The sequence below is a fragment of the Phlebotomus papatasi genome, chromosome 1 (genome assembly GCF_024763615.1).
Source record: "Phlebotomus papatasi isolate M1 chromosome 1, Ppap_2.1, whole genome shotgun sequence".
Lineage (NCBI taxonomy): Eukaryota > Metazoa > Arthropoda > Insecta > Diptera > Psychodidae > Phlebotomus > Phlebotomus papatasi.
Genome location: NC_077222.1, coordinates 91,731,236 through 91,755,814, shown reverse-complemented (window position 1 = coordinate 91,755,814; position 24,579 = coordinate 91,731,236). Strand labels below are relative to the sequence as shown.

Below are 24,579 nucleotides of genomic sequence, written 5' to 3'. Positions count from 1 at the left end.
AAGAAGAAAAAGAGTGCAGATGAGTAGGATAGACATTATGCTAATCTTTTAAGACTGAAAGGGATGTAAATTTCTATTTTATGAAATTTTTCTGATCTAAAATGGGATTTTCCTGTTCTTTTAGCTCAGGAAAATTTCATAAAACCAAAATTCACTTCTCTATCTTTCTCAAAAGATCTACATAAGTCTACCCTAGTCTTTCGGTTTCAAAATTAGACTGAACTCAATTTAATCTGGTGTATTGTTCAAAAGAAGAAGAAGAAGAGCGTGAAAGAGTAGGATAACCATAAAGCATTGAATTTCTCTCAGTGTCTCAGTGTCTAATTTACGTAAATTAACATCTAAAATGTTTAAAATAGTTTCAAATGAAATGATTATAATTGTATTATTTCAATAAAAAAAAATGAAAATAGAGAAAATATTTTTTTTTAGTACATGGCTGCTCTCTTGTGCGTCTGTTTAATTGTCTTTTCTTTGTGTTCGTTCCTATCACGAGTGTTTGGCGGTTTTAGAACACGAGATCTGGGTGAAACAGGTGAAACAGCCGTGACAGGAACCAAAATAAAAGAGTCGATAACGCAGAAGGACATGAAATAAGTCATGTACTAAAAAAAGTTTTCCCTTTTTCATTTTTCATTGAGTGTATTTGGGACTTAAGTGTTATTTATTTTCTGGGTGATTCATTGGGATTCTCCTCTGAACTTCGTTTTAAGTTTATTGACGCTTTTTGGTATGTTTGTCTATTTATCATTAAGTTTTTCTGCGCAAATCTAAAAAAAAATAACTAAGTAAATAAAAAACAACATCTTGTCACTTTTACGGGGTGTATAAAATATGGGGAAAATTTAACTAAATAAAAAGCTAGAGAGAAAAAAAGCAATAACCATACGTCTTCTGGATGGATCATTAAGCAAAGTTTAATGAAGCCTTTTGTTGACGCTCTTCGATGAAAAACAATTCACAATAAAATGAAATAAATTGTTGAAAGGAAAGACAAGATGTATAAATAAATGATTTAATATCACAATTTCTCTCGACAATTTCTATTAAAAATTGCAATAAAGTTGGGAGGGTTGCTGTAGAGCGGTTTTCCGTATGAATTCAACTGGCATGAAGGAAGAATTTACTGGATAGTTTAAGGAAGAGGAGTGCTCCTAATAGGACAATATTGCTGGTTGTTTGTAAAGTAAAGCTTCCACCGAATAAACACTTTGCATGGGCGTATTTCTTGTAAGTCGTTTCCAAACTGCGATCTGCACGATCTTTGAGGATATCAACTGATCCTCTGAGGCCATCTGTTGCATCTCTGGAAGGTTTTCAATAGAAAAAATATTAGGTTAGGTTGTTAGATCTCTAATAGGTTATTTCTAAATATAAGGTTAAGTTTTGAATTCGACGCAACCTCTCAAAACTTGTAAACTTCTCAAGTTAGAAAGGAACTTGCATTATTTTTCATTCAAGTTCCTAAAAGAGATAAATGATAACATTCACTTAGTTTAGAGGTTATGTTTTATCTAACCTCAAAGTTCTAAGTAATATATAGGTTATATGAAATAATTCGATTCTACAGAGTTAGAATGATTTTGGCAAAGAATACTTACTTGAAAAGAACATCATTCTTCTTGTCAAATGGCCCAAAAAGTGTAAAAGTCTGGGTTTTTGTGCTGAAAGTCTTTCCGAACAGTCTATCCATATCCCTGAGAGAATTGTAAATCTCATTCCTGCGCATGAGGTTTGTACTGTTGTGAATCATGAGGTGTCCAGGAGCTGTCCAGTGGAGGTAGCAAGTAGGTATTTTTTTGGTATTTCCAAATGGGCACAGCAATTTATATTCACTGGCTTTGAAGGCTTTACTCCAAGTTCCTTTGAGGTTTCCTTCCTCAAATGCTTTCCACGTTTCAATCCCTATAAATGCCACATCTCCATGTCCTTCGGTCAAACATCTGAGAGCCCCTTCTTCTCCTTTGTAAATCTCACAGTTTCCGGTTTTGCGTGAACTGGAATGGCACGATTTGGCAGAGAAGAAATTCTCTACCTGAGTGGAGGGTTTGCAGAATGGTTGAATTAGGGATTTGTTCAGTAAAGTTTCTCCAACTGAAAGAAAAGCTGCTCCCTCGAAGGAAGGGAAGCAAGCTGTTTTACCCTTAAGTTGTTCTAAGTTATTAATTGAGGATTTGGCTCCAACAACAGCCACAACAGCATATCTTTTCTCAAAGTCTGAGGAGAATTCATAAAGAATGGGTTTGAGGAAATATTCCCTCTCAGCTTTGATTCTCTGATCTTGAGACACAAGTACTACGTCCGATACTTTGTGTTTGACGTCGTCCATACATCTGTCTAGGTGTTCAGTACGAATGCACTGAAGATTGGGTTCAATTCCATAAACCGATGCAGCTTCCTGAAGCCAGGAACACTTGGCATGTTGAATGATAGAAGTCGTGCAGTATACAATTGAACGAGGGGGATTGCAAGATGGGAAAGAATATGAACCCTGGAAGCCCACCGCTCTATCTAGATAATCCTCAATAGGCATGGAGATGTCTAAAGGAGTCACGTCCACATGATAGGTCTCCAGAAGATTTAGTAGGGCATTCTGCCAACTTTTTAAGTCATCATGAGATAGTTGCTCTAGGAGTTCTGTAATTCTCTCAGAGTACTCTCTCTTGACGGCTATTGCTGGCCAGGGTTTAGCTACCCAGACACAAGGGTATTTTGTGTTGATGGGTTGCAAGTGTCCGTCTGGACAGAGGAGACTGAAGCTGGAGGGATCGGATTCCGCTGGAAGGCCACTGAGTCCGAAATGACTACGAACATCATCGAGGCGAACCCAGGCTACCTCACCAGCTCCACTGGTGAGGCAGTATAGTGGTCCTCGACGGCCCCAGTGCTTGTCCCCGATTCCACAGTGTTCAGGATTTCCACAGATTTGGCATAGGGATGGATAGCGCTTTTCTGCAAGAACATAGGCAATTTATAAAATGTGAGGTTATGTTGGACCTAACCTAAAAATACTGAGAATGTGGTTATGAGAAAAATTTCAAAATTTCTCTTGAAGGACTTTTAAACATTTCGCTGTCAATTTAAAGAATAGATTACATCGATTACATCAAATAATGTGTTAGGTTTTTGTGTCGGTGGCATCTCTTTAATTTTGTTTTATGTAAGGTGTGAATGTGTTGAATGCTATGAAGATACAGTAGAACCCTGCTATAGGCCATCGCTCTATAGTCCACAATTTATCGACCATTGATTTCAAAACACTGATTTTAAGTTAGGTTATGTTTTTTTTAGTATGCGACATGCAATGTTGTCATAATTATTTTACAATATTTTTGGCAAACTTTATTCAGTAGTTGTGATAATTGTGATCCTATAATGAAGAGAGCGAGGACAAGTACCACAATCGCAAAGAAAGTGGAAGCCGTCGAGCAATTTCAATACTAAAAGTCGTTGATAATTTTAAAAAATGACATGGACTATAGTGCGACCCAAGTGTCAAATTTGGAACCAAATATGGGCTATAGCGGGGCTCTACTGTATGATTTTAGGTATAGTAGAGTACTTCAAATTTGAACATTTGGGGGGTGTAGATGACATTTCTCACTCCTCAAATTTGAACGATATTTTCAAAAACGTAACGGAATTCATGTGAAAGGCACTTTCCCTAAATTAAGAAAGATAACTTTAGGGAATTTATCAATGCAATTTATTGTTAAAGAAATAATGGAATTTGTTGAGGAAGTTAATATAATACGATAATATTAAGGAAACAAAACAGAAAAATGGTTCTAATTCAGACTTCACGAAAAACTTTCTTCACATAACCTCAAATTTTACATTTTAAACTCAATCAAATTTGAGGAGTTCAGATTTGAGGAACTAGACTGTATTTGTTTGTTAAACGTCTTGAGTTTTATTTTTGATCACTTTCTATCCGACAATTTCTATCTGAAATGACAGGATAAGTTTAAGTCTGACATAACCTTACATTCGAAATTTATTATTCATAGGGAAGACTGAGGCAAAAAGTCACAAATCGAAAAATTCAAAATTTAATATCTTACAAGGTAAAAAAGGTAGCAGATCAAATTTTTTTCTATAGATAGCCTCCATAGACCTTCTTCAATGTCGTAAATTTCTTAGAATCCGAACAAGGAATTTAGAAAATAAAAAACATTGAAATTTTTAGGCATGTTTTTGAAATATTTTCCTTACAAGAGATATCAATTATTACCTACTTATTTTCCAAAATTGATGCACTGGTGAATATTTTCTAAATAATTTGGATTTTTTGAATACGAATCCGCTATCTATTTTAGAATTTCACAAAAGTTCTTTTCTCGAGAAATCCTTTTATTAAAAATGGCCACTTGGGGTAAAAAGTAACAAAAGGTATAGAGCAAAAAGTAACAAAAAAGCGAAGCAATTTCTGATGTCTCACGGCGAAAAGAAACGTCATTATCATGCCTCGTCGCTTGTTGTTTCCATTGGTCAAACGATTTGCAGTCTTTTGTGTTTTTTGTTTTCTAAAATAGCTTGAAAAGCGCTTTTCTCGTTTTCTCACTTTTCTCGCAGAGGAAACGGTGTTTTACAAAAGTGTAGATGAATAAATTTTCTATGAAAATATGTCCTCTAGGTATTATCAAAATATGATAATACACAATGTCTGGTACTATTTGCCCCAGCATTTTTGAGAATAGTCACAAAATTACCTTTTAGAAATTGGCTCGATAAACGTATTTCCTTACAAAATAGAGGAAAATTACTTTCACAAAGTTGTAGAGCTGTAAATTTCCTAAGAAAACTGCGCTCAAGTAGCTCGAAAAAGAATAAAATATCCGTTTTGTGACTTTTTGCCCCAGTCTCCCCTATTTAAAAACTATTTAAGTTAAAAACTAAACATGATAGTGATAATAAGTAATCTGCAATGAAGATTCTCCACTAGGTTGATCAATTAAAATAAGAATTTAGATTAAAAGATCAAGTAAGAATAACCTCACATTATTTCTTTTAGAGGTTAAGATTAGTAATTAATTCCGGTTTACGTATTAGTCTGAAGAAAAGAATATGGGGCCATATAACTTTTATTTAGCTTTCAGTTTTCCCAGTTATAAAACGATTTTATTTGCTGGATGAACTTTTCTATTTTTCATTCATAACAATTTAACCGGTTTAAGGCTCCTCATAGATTTATGATTCACAAGTTTTTTTTCGTATGACGGAGAATTTGCAAAACAATCTTCAACGCAATCAATCTCGTTTAGAAAAAAAAAAGATTAATCGCATTCCATTTAATTGGATATGTTTTTAACATAAGCGTTTTTAATCTAATTCCGGGATTGAGATTAAGAATTTTTAGGGGTACATATCTTCAATGTCATTGGTAGTTCAAGTTCAAATGTATCATTATGTGCTAGAAAAGGTGTAATTTCTTCGAAAAATCTCTGTGCAAATTCAAAGAAATATTCCTGCGCAAATGATATTCTGCGAAGAATTGATTGAACAAACAATTTGTCTAGACAGGGAATTTACCTAAAAGTTTACAGTGGGTGTTAATGGAAAAGTTTACTTACTTAAAATGCGATCTTCTATTGGATCCGGTACCCATGGGCCTGCTTTGCAAGATGGTCCGAAGAATTTTGATGATGCCTTGATCCTTGATTCTGCTAGAGAAAGATCGTCATCGCATTGTCTGGCCACGAGCATAGATTCAAAGTACTGAAAGATGGGGAATGTTTAGAATAGGTTTTTTTTAGAGAAGAGGGAAGATAATCCTTACATTTGCCAGGACATCAGTCCAGTGATTGTGGAGCCCATGTCCTGGATGACAAAATTTGCTCCCTCTGAGATCATGTGGGGTATTAATACCGGCTTCATTGTCCACAACAGCCACGATTTCATATTCAAAAGGGGCATGATTGAAGCGCATTTCATTAGTTACAAGAACCTCAACTCCTGCCCATCTTGCAGCGATGAGATCTTCAGCTGAAAAGACCCCAAAATGCGCTGATCCCTTGTTAATTCGACGAACACAGTCTAAACGATCAACTCCAATGACACATTCAATGTTGGAGGTTTCCTCGAGAATTGGGCAGTATTTGTGGGATTTGTTGAATGATCCACGTCCATCCAAAATGCAGACACGCACTGGAAAAAAAAACAATTGAGTGATTAGCATGAGAAATTCCCGCGACAAATTTACATGTCGAGGAGATCAAGAGCTAATCTTGGTGACCTTGAACGGAAAGTGTTTAAGAAGATCGCACTTTATTGGCTGTATATGCGTGAATGAAACAGCAAATTCTGAGTAATTACCGGCGGGAATTCACAGTATGAGCGCGAAGTGAGAATGACCCAGAGGCTTGGTTTCTGGGAAGTTCATTGGAAGAGATTCTACTTTTTGTTCCGAATGATAGCCATCTCTGGAATTCCCCGCAGAATTTTTAGTAGATCCTGAACGTTTCATTGAACTCATATGGAGGACATTCTTTCATTCGCGTCACCGTCTAACAATTATGCTAAGAAAGAGCTCCAAAAATTAGCGTAACTATCGCAATTAGATGCGTAATACAGGAACTAGAAAAAAAGTATCATTGGAGCGTTGCGACATTGAAAATTTCGTAAAAAAGAGATAATGAGTTAACATGCAGAAAATAAGAATTACAAATAGCATAATGCTTTCACTTTCAATGGTTTCGATGGCATCATACAAAACACATGGAGAAGACAGAAGATTGCAAGAGGAAGGTAGACACGTAAAAAGAAGAAGCGGGACTTTGAAGACGGAAATGTGAGAGAAAAAAAAATGTCTTCACAAAACCTGTTCATTTAGCATTTTTTCGGTTGAACTCTTCAAAAAAAAAAAAAATGTCTCTAAAAGTCGCATAATCTCCAAAAAATAAATCACCTACATTTGTCTTGGGTGCCCGGAAGGCCTTTGGCAGTTGCAATGATGACTAAAGATGTTAATAAAATTGCTTGGAGGGCAATTAATGTGAAATGTTCAACACTCAATTTTATTGGCATTTTTATGCACCAAGACACTATAATTTTTAATTTTTGTCGTACCGTCCAACACTTAACACTCAACTTATCCGCAATCTTCGATGGCACATCGATCTTAAAGAGAAACACAGACAAAAAAGACGATGGAAATGGAGATAGGAAATCTTTTATTTGTTTTGCAATCACATCAAAATTGTTTAAAATTTTCACAAGAGTTTCACTTAAGTCCTAAAGCACTTTTTTTTTGCTGGGCACTATTAAATCCACACGAAATAGAGGCGCAACAGGTGAGAAGTGACTTGGGAAGTATTTGGGGGATAGTGTTAAGGTGTCGCTGGAAATGCGAGTGGATCAGCAGACAGACAACGATAGACTGAAGGCGAATATTTCGAGAGAAGAGAATAAAAATCCACTGAAGCATAAGGTTGTCTGGCCAAGAGTGGGCTCAAACAGGGGGTTGACTACTCAAGGTATTACTATGAACAAGGCGCAATTTGATTTTTTTTGAAGTTCAAAAATATGGTCTTCTCAATTTTTCAATGTACACTGAGAGAAGTCCGAAAAAGTTAAAATAACATTCCGGAAATGTTAATTTTACCCTGCAGTATTGATCCAAAATCTGTGTAAATATTAGCCTTTTTAGGTATATTAGGGGTTTAAGTAACCCCTTTTCATGTTAATTTTACCCTTAAAGAGGTGTAAAATTAACATTAAAAATGTTGATATATTTTTACACCTAAAAAGTGTTAAAGTTCTGAGGAAAAAAAGTTAATCGCACCCTCTTTTTTCTGCCAATTTTGTAGAATTTTTAAAAAAAATCGATGGACAAGATTTCTCGGAATTGGTTAATCTGATATCCAAAAACCAAGGAGGCCAAACATGACCCCATTCGCTTGATAAATGCGCTCTCAAGTGTCTTTTTAACCTTTAACCTTGAAAACCCGTTATTAGGAATGATTCAACGGTATTTTAGTCTATGGACGAAATGTCCGCCTGAATAATGTCTTAAACGCATATTTGGGTTATGCTATGCATAACAAACAACAAAACCTTTGAATATGAAAACATAACATCATTTAATTAGGGGAGTTTTTGTTACAATAAATACATTTAAACATTATTGCTTATCTTTGAATATGTAAGTTATAGTGTAGCAAATTTATAAGTTAGGATCGTTTTAGGTTAGACACATTACAACCTAAAATTTTGAAACAAAGTTTTAAATATATGGAATCCGGCCGATAACTTGATGCAATAGAGAAAACACGGAATTTCGACCTGGTTCTTCTCCTCCTTTATTCTGTAGCCAATGTTTCGGAGCTGAATGGCTCCTTCCTCAGGTCTACAATATACATATAAACATAGATTTAAAAATAACTCATTTACAAAATCATAAAATTCCTACATGAAAATTGGTGGGAAAAAGGGTGTCAGGGAATTCTTTCACTATCACTTTTACATATATGGACGATGTGCACATGAAGGTGGTCAGACTGGGAATGGGGAATGGGGGGTCAGACTGGGAATTTTATGATTTTATAAATGAGTTATTTTTAAATCTATGTTTATATGTATATTGTAGACCTGAGGAAGGAGCCATTCAGCTCCGAAACGTTGGCTAAAGAATAAAGGAGGAGAAGAACCAGGTCGAAATTCCGTGTTTTCTCTATTGCAAAGTTTTAAATATATAGGAGGTTAAAATATGACTCACATACAAAACCGTTTTTAATATTTCAGTTCTTTCTTACTGCTCGAACTCAAAGAGTTATATACTCCACTTTTTTTCAACTTGTGACACGGTTAGAGCCTTAACGGTAAGATATAGACACTATCTATAGACCAGACCAGTGCTCGTTAAAAGTCGTGTAACATTAAAAATTTTGTGTTGATAATTTTAATGAAAATAACAGATAGCCATACTGGTAACACTAATCCGGCTCATTCACGGTGCCATGATAAATATTTTTACGCCAAAAAGACATAACAGAAATAATAACTCATATAGAAAGAAATTGTCTTCTTGATATCTTTGTCGGAAGACGGATAGCTGTTTACTACACGTCCTTTTACTTGAATCTTGCAGAAATACAAAGAAATTAAATGCAAATATCACTTCAAATGGAAAGTTCTTAAATCGCGCGCAATTCAACTGTGAGTGAGGTATAAGGACACAAATAACTCACTTGAGAAACGTCTGACGGCGTTGCGGTTGCAAGAAATCTCTAAAACGCCACAAAATATTTTCTTCTCTATTTTATCGTTATTAGCAGGTCGTGTCCCCTCTTGCAATACGTACTTTTACATTCCTTATTAACCAAAATAGCGTTGGTCAAAAGGGTTTTTCTCAAACTTATCCTGAATTTTTGGACAGCTCAAAAGAATATGAGTCTTCCAGCTCAAAATTTCATCCCAATGTTTTTGTTGTAATATCAACAATTATTCACAATTAACCCAAATAACTGTATTCAACTAAATAATTAAAATGATTGTCTTGTGTAAATGACTTAACTCTAAGGAATTAAACAATTTTCACGTTAAAAAACCTCTCATTTTCTCTACGTGAATTTTCGCGGCATTTCGAAGAATGCCAACAGGCACCACCAAATTCGCTTCGGGTTTTCTTTTAGCTCAGGCCTGCTATAGATAGACATTATCTAGGACAGTCTTTTTCCTTGTTTCCCCCACCCTCTCCTATCCCCTCAAAACCATGTTTTTTTTTTTGTTTTTTTTCGAAAGCAGCTCTTATGATTCCTTTCATTTTCGAATACATTTTAGAAGTAGTCAAGGCGAATATTTCGCTCCTGTTCACCTATGTTCGAAAGCGATTTCGATATCGAATTTTCGAAGATCAAAGTTTAACTTTGGATTTCCTATTTTGCATGAGTAGGTATAGTACCCGTAAAAGATTTACCTTTTTCGGATTTACTTTTTTATTTGTTGGAAAGCTTGTTACCCATGCTAAAATGTATTAAAACCTACTTTTCTTACACAATTTCTTATACCGAAATAAGTTTTTTTTTTTTAAATTTATCAATCAATTTAATCGGTAGTAAAGCGGTATCTATCTAAAAAGCATGCGAAAACTAAAGAAAACTAAAGAAACTAATAAACTACACTAAACTAAAGAAGACTAAAACAATCTATATTCACTTATATTTGGATCTAGCATTAGGATAAATGCTAGATCCAAATCTAGCAATCTAGATCCAATCTAGATCCAAATCTAACATTAGCATTATGTGTTTTACTGCTACGCTTCCAATAAAATTTTCAAAGCTTCAGCATGAGCTTAAAGCCCCCTGATGTAAATTATACAACACATACCTAGAAAAAAAAAAACTAAAGCTACATTGGAGAAACAAATAGTCGGCAAAAACGCAGCGTCTCAAGAGCTCTGAAACTTGCTCTCAAATGTGTTAGAAAAAAAAAGTTGTCTGGGAGATTCCAGCTTGAGATTTTGTGCTTAATGACGCTAATGATTGAACCAATAATTCTTCTCACAAAATTTCTTTGGGAATTCTCCGGTGAAGAAAGTGAGTAGAGTTGTTTTGACCAATCACTAGTTGATTTTCTGCCCCAGTTGCTTCTGTTGCTGATCGCAAACTTGTGGGATTTCCCAATGAGAATTTTCTTCAGAAGATACCTGAACTATGGTAATGGTGCTTAGTGGAGTTTTTTTTTGCAGAATTTACTGACAGGTTTCTTTGCACTTTTTGCTTTTTCTTCTTCCATGCAAAAAAAAAATAATGTCGAGCTCATCAAAATTCAATTTGGTAAATAAAATTGAAATTGTTTTTCCTGGGCCAAAAAAGGGGTGTTTGTTGCTGAAATTCTACTTTTAGCATGTTTTGCAACATAAAATTGTATAGTGTTTATTTCATGTTCAAGCTTCCTCCTCCTCTGGAATGTTGACTCAGTTCTTGCGATCATTCACGTGTCCTTCATTTAGCAATAAAAGAAGTCATTCCTTTTCTTTGCTGGATGAACACTTTTGTTGCTCCTCCAGGCAGATGTTTATCTCAGGATTTTTTTCTTCAGTATTCTTTGGACGACTTTTGAGATTCTCCCCTCTGACGTTGATTAATATTTTAGCAAGGTGTTGCTTCTGTTTTTTTTGCAGTGTTGTGCAAAAAAAGAAGTTCAACAATTTTATAGGTATTTGTTGTTCTTTTTTTACTGCACGTGATTTAAATTTGGGAATTTGAGATGAAATCGTGGGGTGGATTGTTTCTAGCTTACCTGAACTTGTTCAATATCTCACTCTCTAAATCACTTTAAATTTGTCTAGAGATTTCACACTGTAATCTCATGGCTGATAAGATGATAACAAATACTGGAGCATTGTCTACCTTTATCATTTGCTATCTTGACCATTTTTGCACACATACAAAGCTTCTGTGACATGACAACGCATCTCAGAGTTTCCTGCCCTCTTCTTTTCTCAACAGTCTGGCTTGAGAGGTGAAAATTACCGGGAGTCTCTGGGATACTTTCGCCGCTGAAGAATGTGAAGTGGAATTTCTGGAGATTTGTGGAACTGTGAAAGCAAACTGACCAAGATGTTTCGTGTTAATCTGCAACTCTTACCCGTCAAAGCCCATTACTTTTTCTTCATGGCAGGTACGTTTACAGAAATTCTGGGACAATTCAGTGATGATCTCATTGACATTAGACATCATGAGGCTCTTTTTTTTTCAAGATCAACCAGTTGAAATGTAAGAGAATGAATATAAAATAGCAGAAATTCTTTTTGGGGCGCATTAATTTCGTGACATGTCGTGGTTTCTTTTTGTACTTGTAGAGATAACTAATTTTTTACTGGAGAAGTATAGCCGAAAAACGAAATTAATGACTTGCTTCAGACTACCTTTAAAAACAAAAAATAATATAATGCAAAAGCTTGAAAAAACTAGAAAAAACTATCTGATTACTTAGAATTTTTTTAATATTCTTCACAATAAGCAACTAACTTATCTAGGTTCTCAACAAAGTTCGTGCTGTTTTCTTATCAATCTATAGAAAATTTCAAGAAAATACGAAAAATAAAATCCAAGCTACAAGATCTTGCTATGTATATATTTTAGTCATCTTTTTGGTAAGGGATACCAATACGATTAAATGAAGCGTTTTTAGACCGAAACCCATCCGCCTAATATTCCACTTCTTCGCAATTGCCCAAGTCAGGCTTAGGCATGCCTTGCTCCATCGACCGGAATAAGTGATAATCAAAAAGGGCTAGGTCTGGAAGAACTCTGGCTCATGGAAAAACAATACCACAAAGGATCGTCACTCGTGCATGATCTAAATTGGTCAGTTTTTGTTTTAATCAATAATTCTCCGTTAGTCCCGCCAAACGCTGAGTAGTTTACTTCTGAAACGATTTGGCTGTGCTATCAATTTTGAAAATTCGCTAGATGAACTGTTCCACATTTTGGGTTTAGGTTACTTGAACCAAAGGTATAGCCAGGATTTTAGTAAGGGAAGGGGGATTCCGGTCAAAATCCCGAAAGTCAAAACTTCAAACGCCAATATCCAGAACGCCGTAATCTCGAAAGCTAAAATCCCGAGCCCCGAAATCTTGAAATCCAAAATCCCGAAAGAATCAAAATCTCAAAATATTCAATACTAAAATCCCGAAAGAGCCAAAATTCTGAATTCTCAAAAGTTTTTTAGCTACTCATAGGATTGCACCCCGCTTGTTGGAAGCAAGGAAAATTTTGTCTATTTTTGGGAAATTTTTCTACACATTGTCCCCTATATAATTTTTTTCCCTTTAGGATTTCGACGATTCGGGTATTGTTGTTCAGGATTTTGGATTTCGGAATTTTGAATTTTCAGGATTTTGACTAGCACTAATGTCTCATATTTCCCCCCCCAAAAAAAAAAACGTTTTTGAATGAACAAAATAAGAACTTTCTCAAAAAATCCTATTTTATTCCAATATTTATGAATTTGAACTTATTGAAAATCCAATAAAATCCTTTACTAGGGTTTTAATTTGTTTTTTTTTTTTAGAGATTTTAAAGAAAAAATTCACTTTCGAATTATTTTTTATCCATTTTTTCACTGATTCTGGCGATTTCTGCAATTTTAGGTAAATGTACAAAAACGTACTCATGGATATCACTAGCTTTTCTTGGAAGAAATTGAGTTTTTGACATGAAAATAATGTCGCAAAAGAAATGTTAGACCAAAAGCCTTTAGACTTCTAATGATGTTTTTAAGGAAAAGAAAGCCAAAGTAGCTTAATTTCTTCTTTCAAACTGTCTTCGGAAGTTTTCTAAAAGCTTTGTATTTAAAATTCACTATTAATCCATTTCCACATTGATTTTTATGATCCCAAATTATAATTAAGATGGGGTAATTCAGAATGATGTCTATTTTGGAATTTTGAAATTTTCTTACTGTTTCATATGGTCAATGATCATGGAAAAAAAGCCGAGAAGAATTACAAAATATTCAAGAGTACTTCTCAAAGTGCAAATCTCAAAGTTCCAAATTAGACACGATTCCAAATTACTCTGTCTTACCCTAGAGACGAAAACAATTCCTCTAAAAATGCCTAAAGAAAAGCCCATTTGTAAAGCTTTTCTTGGTGAAAATTGGATAAAAATCAGAATTAAATTTGAGAAAGTTTAAAATTTAAAATCTTATTAAAAAATTTAAAAATCTTGATTAAACTGATCGGTTTTGTGCACTGAAAGTTTACTACAGACATCAGGATTTTTTTTTCTTTAACCCGTTAAGGACGATTGGAACACCGGTGTCCCATAAAGAAAAGATTTTTTCCTGACTACCTAAATTTATGTTTTTCTTATGTTTGTACATAATTGCAAAGTAGAAGGTTCAAGGAATCTAGGATATTTTTTGCAAGTCTCCAGCTATTTGCTATGTAGTAAATTTTTGAACTCAAAAATGACAAATTTTTAAATTCTCATATTGAAATTTGATCTTAATTATTTTTTATACTTCCAATTTTTTTTAAGCAAAACCGTTTTGGAAAAGGAAACTACAATACTCAAAAATGATATTTTTCATTAGAGTGAAAATTATCAGTCATTGGTATTGTCAGAAAAATTACTTAAATTTTTGGGTTATTTTTGTCCCTATCGTTCATAGAGGCAAAAAGTACACCAATTCAGATTCTGTTGGCTTTTTGAAGGTTAGATATAAGACATTTCACAAGTCTTGTTTATCGATTTTATTTTTATTGCTGATTTTCCATCAGCGAAAACTGTCTCGTCGTTAAAGGGTTAAGGCAATGCCGGAAAATTGATGAAAGATTGAATGCCAAATACTGTTTCCGAGTCGCAAAAGCCCATTTTTTCAAAAATTCTCCGGAAATCCTATGGCGATCCGTTTCGATTTTGTAGGGGGGGAGGGGGAGATTTTAAGAGACTTCATAAAAGCTCTTGTAAGATGAAATTGTAAACTTTTTCTTTAGAAAAAAAAAAGCTTGCGCAAAGTCTTCGGATAACCTGTATTAGAAGTTATAATATATAAGATTTTGTGGAATGTTTCTATAAAATAAAATCACCAATAATTTATTTTGAATTCAAATTGAAAGATTTTGGACCTTTTGGAAAAATCCTAACGACGGTTCCATTCCATACTATTCTAAGTCGACTTAGAATTATATTGCTACGAGAGATAGGTATTTTGTTTCTGGGACCGAGATCTATAACTGTTGAAAATTTTGTGATCATCCGACGAGATATTCAACTTTTTCGAATAAAAATTACAGCAAAATCGTCAACTTCAAATGGCTCTCCTGAAATGTTGTCATTCCGATATAGAAGAGTATGGAATGGAACCGTCGATAAAGTTCAACAAAAGACCTTTCAAGCCAGTAAAAGAGCTTTTTTTTGAGTAAAAATGCTCTTTAACTTAAATCTTTGCGGTCAAACATTTTTTAGTTCTTTTTTTAATGAATTGTTAAATATCGTGTAAGGTGGCGGGTAACTGGCCTCTTTTACTTCCCTCTCTCCCTATGCTCGCCCATGCTCGAACCATATCTTATTCTCATCGCCTGTACCAATTTTATGATGATAACTCTTTCATACCGCAAAAGCAAAATTTCAGAAGTAAGCTTTTAAATTTTCATATAGTCTTCCTATATTGGCAACCAGCAAGCATTGATGAGCAGCGCGAACTTACTTGAGAACCTAGTAGATATTAAAAAATCTCTTATTTCTGACTCATCTAATTACTTTTTCGAATTTTAAACATTTTTAAACCAACTACTTAATGCTATATTTTTTTTTAAAATTATTTCTTCAAACTTTTATTAATAAATCAAAGCCGGCAGTTGTTCCTGATCTTATAATTCATTTTTATTTGTCTTGAATTTTAAGTTTAGTTTCTAAATCTAAATGTCTTGTTAACACTTTCAAAAACATCTTAAACGATTAATATTTTTAATTTGAAGAATATTACGAAGAGATAGTTTTCCTCAAAGACCCCAAATGTTGTGAACAAAATTTCAGATAAAAAATTAAAAATTGTAAGAAATATTTTAACTGGAAAATTAGCTCGAAATCTTATAAACTTTATAAAGTTTATTTTTAGTAAATGGGTCTTGTAAATAAACATTTATTTGTTATACAATCAACTTCTGACACTATTATACATGGATTTCAGTAAAATTATCTTGTTTGTTTTGATAAAATTCTTTTAGCAATGGGACCAATATTGCCTCAAATAAATGTTATCGGGAAGCAAATGGGCATACCACCGGACATAATGGGACTCATCACATCTATCCTGCCCATAATGTATGTTCTAGCGAAGCCTGCAGTTGGATTTCTGGCGGATTTCTTTACAGTAAGTTTACTTTTAATTTTGTTTCACCAAAACAAAACAGTCTGACGGCTCTTTTCCAAAATGATAAGCCCTTATCATAAATTGCGATATCAATGGTCTCAATTGCATGTCCATTGTTTGCTCGTGTGACTTTTGACGCTTTGTAAACGCCCCCCGTCGCTGGTTTTCGCACTAAGACGCTAATTAAATGGCTGGGATTTTACATTTTAAATAAGATTGTAAAACGAGTTTGGGTTTTGTTCCCGGGGCTTGAAATATCTTAATCTCTTTTTGCTCTACTTTTAAGTTTAAAAAAGAAAATCCCCAAGAAAGAAATCCCCAATTGACAAAATACGATAGTGTTGTTGATAGGAAAAGATTCTAAGAATTCTGTTTATTTTCTGAGGTGCTTAATGAGTGATTAAGTTTTTTTTTAGCCATTGTACTTAAACAGCACTATTTGTCGCCTTAATTACTTCCTCAAGCTGAATCTTGAAAAAGCAAGGAAAACTGTCGGAGATAAGAAAGAAGGGAACAATTGAAATAATCGCATGAGATTTATTTGATTAAGAAGATTTAGGAGGAGTTTTCACACTATAAATTTCAGTAATGGAACAATAGAGGTGAATAACTGGGTCAAATCTATATTAAATCTAGGTGGAAAATTGTTTCAGGAGCAGGAGTAAAATGTTTGATATGGTAAAATATTTAATTTTATAGAGAAAATGCCGAGTTCTTATTGTCGGATAAAGGATCGATGCGATGCGACGATTTACCAAAAATTTCCGGTGATTTCCGGATGGGAATGTTTAGCCAAGAATAAAAAAAAGCTCTGGGAATGATAGTTTTTTAATATCGGACTGAACTCTCATACGACAATCGCCCGATTTTCTTGTTTGGTTAATTATTATTTATTTTACAATTTAAAAGTCTAAAATTTTAATTAGTATGATAAACTAATACTTTCTAAAAGAATATTCTCTTTCTTATTTTGTTTCCGGTCAAAATCCGGAGAAGCAAAATCCTGAATCGGTCAAAATCACGAGTGGATAAAAAAATTCGTAAAGCCAAAATCGCGAAAGCGAAAATCCCGAAATCCAGGAAGCTAAGATCCCGAATAGGTCGGAGTCCCAAAAGGCAAGATCTTGAAAGTTTAAATCCCAAATAGACAAAAACTCGAAAGCCAAAATCTTTAAAGCAAAAATCACGAAAGCGAAAATCCCGAAAGCGAAAATCCCAAAATTCAGGAAGCTAAATTCCGAAAACCCAAATCCCGAAGGAACATAATCCCGCATAAATTGGAATCGCAAAAAGCAAAATCTTGAAATTTAAAATCCCAACCCGAATAGATTGGAATCTCGAAAACCAAAATCACGAAAGGGAAAATCCCAAAATCCCAGGAAGCTAAAATCTCGAAGAGACAAAATCCCGAATAAGTCGGAATCTCAAAAGGACAGATCTTGAAAGTCAAAATCCCAAATAGACAAAGTCCCGAAAGCTAAAATTCCGAAAACCAAAATCCCGAATAAGTCGAAACCCCAAAACGCAAGATCTTGAAAGTCAAAATCACAAAAGCGAAAATCCAAAAATCCAAGAAGCCAAAATCTCTAAAAGAGACGATAACCCCAATAGGTCGGAATCGCGAAAGAGACAAAATTCCGAATTCTTAAAAATTTTATAAGTACATACATATACTCTCACGATTGCAGCCGCTCTTATCGAAGGCAAAAGGATATTTTCTGTGTTTTTAGAAATTATTCCACAAATTAACCTCTGTATAATTTTGTTTCTTCGGGCTTTCGTCTTTCGGAATTTTGGCTTTCCCGATTTCTGCATTCAGGAATTTTCATTTATGACTTTGGCTTTTTTGTATTTTGTCTTTTCCGGATTTTGGTTTTATGGGATCTTAACGTATTCGGGATTTAGTCGGCACCAATTTGGAAAAACCTACGTTATTTTTTCAGAAATTGATTCGTCTACTTTTTACTTTTACGTATTTATTGTGTTAAATTTTAAAGGAACATTTTCGAGAAAATTACGGTTTTGATTCTAGTATCTTCTAGCGTTACACAACTGGAAATAAGTGAAATTACGTTCGTAAATTTAGGGTAGAGTCAGTACTTTTCGCCACCATTAAGCTTTAGGGGCCTCGTAAGGTATGATATTTTTGTCAGACTAAAATGAATTTTTGTATAAAGACACTTTGAAGCAATATCTATCTATATATCCAGGATACGTCTCGAGAATTTTAGAGAATCTCATTGAAAAATATGCATTTTCCCCAATTATGCTTGTTTCAGTACTTTTCGCCACCTGTTTTAAAACGAATTTCAATTAATTAAGAGACGTAATAACGTATTCTGATATTAGAACAGAACATATTATGAGTGTTGAAATGCTACTTATTCTTAAATCCCTTAAATTAGTTGTTTTATATTAGGTGGCGAAAAAGTGCTTACATGGCGAAAAGGGCTGACTCTACCCTACCTGCGTTGTAATTATTTGAATTACGTAAAAATTAGTTTTTATTGCAGTAATTTCTATTTTGATAAATATATATGTGCTGAGTAATCACACATGATCTTGAAACGCTTGAATCCCCGTTCTGACATTTTTATGAAGATTCTGAACTTAAAGTTCAAAAATATCTAAGGAAGGAGAACATTGCTTGGCTCATTGGGACAAGTTTTGATTAATTTGATAAGACTTTGTACATTTTGTACAAATTCAAAGGTAGCTAAATAATCTTTTATAATATAGATTTTTCAAGATTTAAGATTAATAAGACTCTACTGAGAGTATATCTCCAGTGATTGGGGTAAGTTTAGGTTCGTTAAAAAGGTCTTTGAATTTCTGTCGAGTCTAAACCGGTTTCAACTGGTAAATTACCGATAATTAATAATCTAACTCCTCATCTCTTTCGGGCAGTTTTATGAATGATTTATTATTCGGTTAAAAGCGGCCATGATCCGTTAAACTTGAAAACAAGTGAAAACAAAATTTTATAAAATGCTCAAAATAAATATTTAAAAACCTATGTATAATTTATTTTATCAAAAAAGATAAGGAAAAGCACGTTTTCTAAAAATTAAGAAAAGGAAAATAGCATAATTCCTTTTCGTCTTTGAAGCGTTATTATTCTAATACGTCCAAAATATTTTTATTTTTTTGATTTCTCGAAATCATTTTGTGAAATTGTAGTGTTTTTTTCCGAGAAAGCCATAAGTAATGACAAAGGCAACAAATAATGCCGCCACCCTATATAATAGTACCTCGATTTTTTCACCCCCCAAATATCCACTTTCCATCCCCGGAGACTTTTCTTAACACATCGTTGCGTTTTAGACGATTTATCAGAAATGACGTCATGCTGTTTGTCCGTCTGTTTAGCCGTTACCATGCCTAGAAGGCAAGTGATAAGAGATTGAGACTTGGGACCCCATAAATCGATCATGGGACCATTAACATGCCCCTAATTTGTCCGTTCCCTTCCCTTTCCTTCCTTTACAAAACCATCGTTCTTAATAATGGTTTTTCAAGGTCAAAGGTTAAAAAGGTCCTCGAGAACGTATTTCTCAAGCGAATGGTATCATGTTTGAGCTCGTTGGAAAGGTCTGGGAATTCCTGACAAGCCCGAATCAATTTCAACCGGTTATGAACCGGTTCATAACCGATAGCCAATTTTTATCCGCAATTCAATTAGTATATTACTCTTAAGGCATTTTGGGCACTGTTTTGAGAGATTTATAAATCGGATCAAATCGGTTGTGAACCGGTAAGCGGTAAATGATATGAAAGTACCTCTGAAGTACAACATCTAAGTCACAAGTTTGAGAAGTTCTCAATGCCTAGGACGTTTTCCCAGAACTTTTTAGTTAAGATTCTAATTTTATTTTAGAGCTTGCGGAAGGTGATCTTCATGGCAATCATCGCAATGATGACACTTTGCTATGCAGGCTTCTATCTCCTGCCTATGCCAAAGGAAGTGGCTGGGATACATCACACCCTTTCCCTGAATGCTTCACAAATTCTTCCATGCAATTCTCCGGAAAATAGCGATTTCCGGTGGATTTCTGTGCAATGCTCAGCAAATTGTTCCAATGTCGTTGCACAATTGGAGGGGAATATTAACTCGAGTGGGAGTGATTTCTGTGCCCATAAAGCAGTACCTGAATCTCTAACGGGACTCTGTGTCCTGTCTTGCGAGGAGCATTCGGATCTAGCTCTGGACAATCCCAGAGTTTTCTGGGCTTTTGTGTTGCTGATGTGCCTGGGAACTATTGCCTTTAATGTGATCAACAGCTTGAGTGATGCTGTCTGTTTTGACGTTCTGGAAGAGAGTCAGGAGATGAAGTATGGTCAGCAGAGGGTTTGGGGTACTATTGGCTTTGGGCTAACTGCTCTGATTGGGGGAATTGCCGTGGATATGGCCACTGATGGGGTTGTAAAGAGTATTGGACCAGCAATAATTGTGATGATCATCTTCAGTGTTGTTGATCTGTTTACGGTGACAAGGCTCAAGGTAACAAGGGTGACTTGCAACTGAAAAATATGCTTATTGATCATTTTTCCAGCTGCCAAAACTCTCTTCGGAATCCATCCTGAAGGACGTAATGAAGGTTCTCAAACGTCCTGGTGTTGTAACTTTTCTGATCTTTGCCACAATCGCTGGCATCATTGATTCTTTCATCATCTACTACATGTTCTGGCATCTGGAAGAAGTGGCTGCTGAAACTGGCTACGAAGCCTCCATTAAGCTCATCGAGGGTTGTGTGGTGGCAGCAGAATGCCTTGGAGGGGAAATTCTCTTCTTCCTGATCTCTGGAAAAATTCTCAAGAGGATTGGATTTGTCCACTGTCTCAGTCTGTGCTTCTTCACCTACTCTCTGAGGCTCGTTCTCATCTCTGTGATCCCCAATCCTTGGTACCTTGTGCCCATTGAACTTTTTATGCAGGGAGCTACGTACGCTCTGTGTTACACCTGCATCGTGGCTTATGCTTCAGCCATAGCGCCCCCAGGGACATCCTCCACGATCCAAGGACTCGTGGCTGGAATGGATGATGGCCTGGGATTTGCCATTGGAAGTCTGATTGGGGGACAGATGTACAAGAGATTGGGAGGGGCTGTGAGTTTCCGGGTGTTTGCAGCAGGGGCTCTTGTCACCTGCATTGCCCATATTATCCTAAGACCGGCTACCAAGAGCCTCCCATCGGACGCCAGGGAACAATACGAGATTCCACCGGAGCAAGAAAAAGTCGGAAAATAACGAAATACCGCCACGCGCCGCGGGTAAGTTTTATTGATAATTTTATTTGAAAAAAACTGAAAGAGGTTTTTTCCTGGTAAAGGAAAACGATAAAGTGCAAATGTGAAAAGATGTTTTACGTAGATTTTATACTCAATGAAATTTGTGAGGAATGTTTCTAGGAAATAAATCAGGAAGCAATATTTTGCGGATTAAATATAAATGACTTTTAAGATTTCCCTGTTTGGAATTCTTCAAGAAACTTCTTTCAAATGTGTTTTTTCGCAAGAAAACATAAATATTTTGCAAACTTGACTGAGTATGAAGTTTCTTTAAACCTTACTTCAAATGAATTGCAGAAATTCTGCAAATTGTTTGACTAAGTTCTTATGCAAAATGTGCTTTGTGCATTGGGAAGAAATATTTGTTGAATCAACTAAAGTGTTTGGGTAGGATTCATACATATAAGGTAGGTAAAGTGATCAATAACAGTAAAAGAACTTACCTTTAAGTTTTGTGAATGATGATCTTTGTTTAGCCATACACTGAGAGAAATCCGAAAAAGTTAAAATAACAATCCGGAAATGTTAATTTTAGCCTGCAGTATTCACTGAGAAAAAATGAGGGTGCGATTAACTTTTTTTCATCATAATTTTAACACTTTTTAGGTGTAAAAATATATCAAAATTTTTTAATGTTAATTTTACACCTTTTTAAGGGTAAAATTAACATGAAAAAGGGTAACTTTAACCCCTAATACACCTAAAAAGCATAATATTTACACCGATTTCGGATCAATACTGCAGGGTAAAATAAACATTTCCGGAATGTTATTTTAACTTTTTCGGATTTCTCTCAGTTTTGATCCGAAATCGGTGTAAATATTATGTTTTTTAGGTATATTAGGGGTTAATTTTACCCTTAAAAAGGTGTAAAATTAAAAAATGTTGATTACACCTAAAAAGTGTTAAAGTTCTGAAGAAAAAATGTCAATCGCACCCCCGTTTTTTCCAAATAGAGTCATATTTCGGATCGTTAAAAAGGCTTTAGAATTTACAACATAGCTAAACCGGTTCCAAGCGGTTCTGGACCGGTAATGAGCCGGTTCATGATCGATAACTAATTTTTATGCAAAATTTCATTATACCACTCCCTAGCTATTTTGGACATCATTTTGAGAGATTTATAAATCGCCTAAAATCTGTTAAGACGGTAAATGGTAAATATAAGCGCTTTTCCACCTTTTTTTTTTAATTTCGAGATATTTTTTAAAAGTCACAGAGGCAGAAATCTCGTCCATTTTCTCCCTTAAGTCAGAAATTAAGAGAAAAACTGTTTGAGGCTAGCATTTTGGTTAAAATAATCAGTAAAAAAATCATTTGGTCAGCTTATAAAAATTTTGATCATTAAAAAAACATGTTTGGTGACAAAAAATGCCAGAATAGTCAGTAATGGTTTGGTTCAGTAAAAAATAAAATTTTCCCATTAAAAAGTTATTTGCATCATTAAAAAATGAATATTGGATAAGTTATAACAATTTCGGTCAGTAAAAAAATCAAAAATTGGTAATTAAACAAAATGGTCAGTAAAAAATAAATTTTTGCAAAAAATGTCATATTTGGTCAGCGAATCAAAATTAATCAGCAAGAATGAATGCATAATTTTGGATCAGTAAAAATCAATTTGAAACAAGAAATATATCAAAATTTGGTCAGTAAAGCAATCAGATTTGAACAGTAATGGCTTCAGCACACCATTTATATCAGGAAAATTCCAATAAATCAAAATTCACGTTCGTTTCTCAATTCTTTTTCATAAATCTTTTCTCCTCTTTCATACTCTTCTTATTCTTTTGAATGTCACGCCAAATTCAATTTAGTTCAATCTAATTTGAGATGCGAAGGACTAAAATAGACATATTCAAATTGTTTGAAAAAGAAATGGATGCGAATTTTGATTCAATGAAATTTTCCTGATCTAAAAGGTGTGCCGGAGACATGAAAAATCATTCGGCCAGGTAATAAATCATAATTTGGTCAGTAAAAATATCAAAATTGGTCAATTAGAAAAACTATTTTGGTCAGTAACATTTTTGACCATTAAAAAATTATTTTTAAACTTTAATTTGAACAGTAAAACATTAATATAATAATTAAACGATTTTCGTTAGTAAATAAATCACAATTGGCCTAGTAATAAGTCAATTTTGATTAGTAAAAATATCAATATTGGTCAATGAAAGAAATGATTTTGGTCGGTAAAAAAATCAATTTTGATCAGTAAAAAAAATAAATAAAAACTGGTCAGTAAAAAATTAATTTTTTGCAATAAAAAATCAATTTCTAACGAGACAAATATGTTCAGTAAAAGGATCAGATTAGGTCAATGAAAAAGAACGGTTTTAATCAGTAAAACATCAACTTTGATCAGTAAAAGAAATTAATTTTGAAAAAAAAGTAAGTCAAATTTGGTTTGTAAAAGAGATTAATATAATAATAGAACAATTTTGATCGGTAAGTAAATCAAAATTGGTTAATAAAAGAAATGAATTTTGATCATTAAAAAAGACAAATTTGGTCAAAAAATAAGTCAAAATTTGGTTAGTAAAAACAAACAAATATAATTATAAAACGATAATGCTGAGCGAATAAATCAAAATCGAAGTCAATTTTGGTCAGAAAAAATGATATTAACCAAAAAATAAGTCAAATTTGGTTAATAAAAAAATACTTAAATAATAATAAACGATTTTTGTCAGTAAATAAACCAAAATTGGTAAAAAAGCAGATTCAGTCAGTAAAAAACAAATTCAGATCAGCATAAAATGCAACTTTGATCATTATGTCAGAAAAATTTCATGAAGTCGAAATTCGAATGTCTGTCTTTCTCAAACGTTTTGCATATATCTATCTCAATCTTTCGCACTCCAAATTCGATTGAGCTAAATTAAATTTAGAGTGATGTTTAAAAGAAGAAGAAGAATGCGATAGAACGAGATAGTTATCTACAAAACGTGTGAGAAGGAAGAAGATTCGAATTTTGACTTTATGAAATTTTTCTGATCTAAAAGGTGTGCGGGAGCCATTAAAGAAACCGCATTTATATATTTAAAAATAGATTTTGGTCCATAAAAATCCAATTTAGTCAGTAAAAAATTAATTTTGATCAGTAAATCAGTATAGATAGAATCGTTAAAAATAACAGAATGTTCCAAAAATTAGCTTCAAAAATATGTTATTCAAATGAAGTTTTGCTGTTCTCAAGAGCAGTTTCACAAAGTCTTTAATATTCGTTGATTTTTTAAAAGCGTTTTTAGGTTTTATTTTACGCCGATTATTTTTCCTGTAAAGGACTTTTTCAGAATTAAGGCGTCTACACATTGGGAGCAATTTTCGTCAAAAATTGCGTTTTTCACAGAAATTTGACGTTTCCCCCTACAACACTGCAGGGAATTTCCTTCAAAAAAGCAATTTTTGACGAAAATTGCTCCCAATGTGTAGAGGCACGGATTACTATATTCCAGGAT

General features: G+C 34.1%; 2 protein-coding genes across 4 annotated transcripts in view; one reads left to right on the top strand and one right to left on the bottom strand.

The window, feature by feature from the left end:
• Positions 1–21,270, top strand: part of LOC129809724 (major facilitator superfamily domain-containing protein 6) — a 54,614-nt gene extending 33,344 nt beyond the window's left edge. For 2 of the 3 annotated variants that reach the window (XM_055859766.1, XM_055859767.1), the window contains exons 2-5: positions 11,454–11,625; positions 15,683–15,828; positions 19,706–20,329; positions 20,382–21,270. In XM_055859766.1, coding sequence (XP_055715741.1) covers positions 11,565–11,625; positions 15,683–15,828; positions 19,706–20,329; positions 20,382–21,074 — 1,524 coding nt within the window. In that variant the 5' untranslated portion in view covers positions 11,454–11,564 and the 3' untranslated portion in view covers positions 21,075–21,270. The remainder of the gene's footprint in view (positions 1–11,453; positions 11,626–15,682; positions 15,829–19,705; positions 20,330–20,381) is intronic. The other variant, XM_055859768.1, reaches the window with a different exon arrangement.
• Positions 1,002–7,446, bottom strand: LOC129809722 (transferrin). The gene is made up of 5 exons (XM_055859763.1): positions 6,912–7,446; positions 5,780–6,147; positions 5,574–5,718; positions 1,602–2,952; positions 1,002–1,306 (listed from the first exon to the last, which is right to left on the bottom strand). Exons 1-5 carry the CDS (start codon positions 7,024–7,026, stop codon positions 1,102–1,104), a joined length of 2,184 nt encoding a protein of 727 aa, XP_055715738.1. The 5' UTR covers positions 7,027–7,446; the 3' UTR covers positions 1,002–1,101.
• Positions 21,271–24,579: the final 3,309 nt, after the last annotated feature.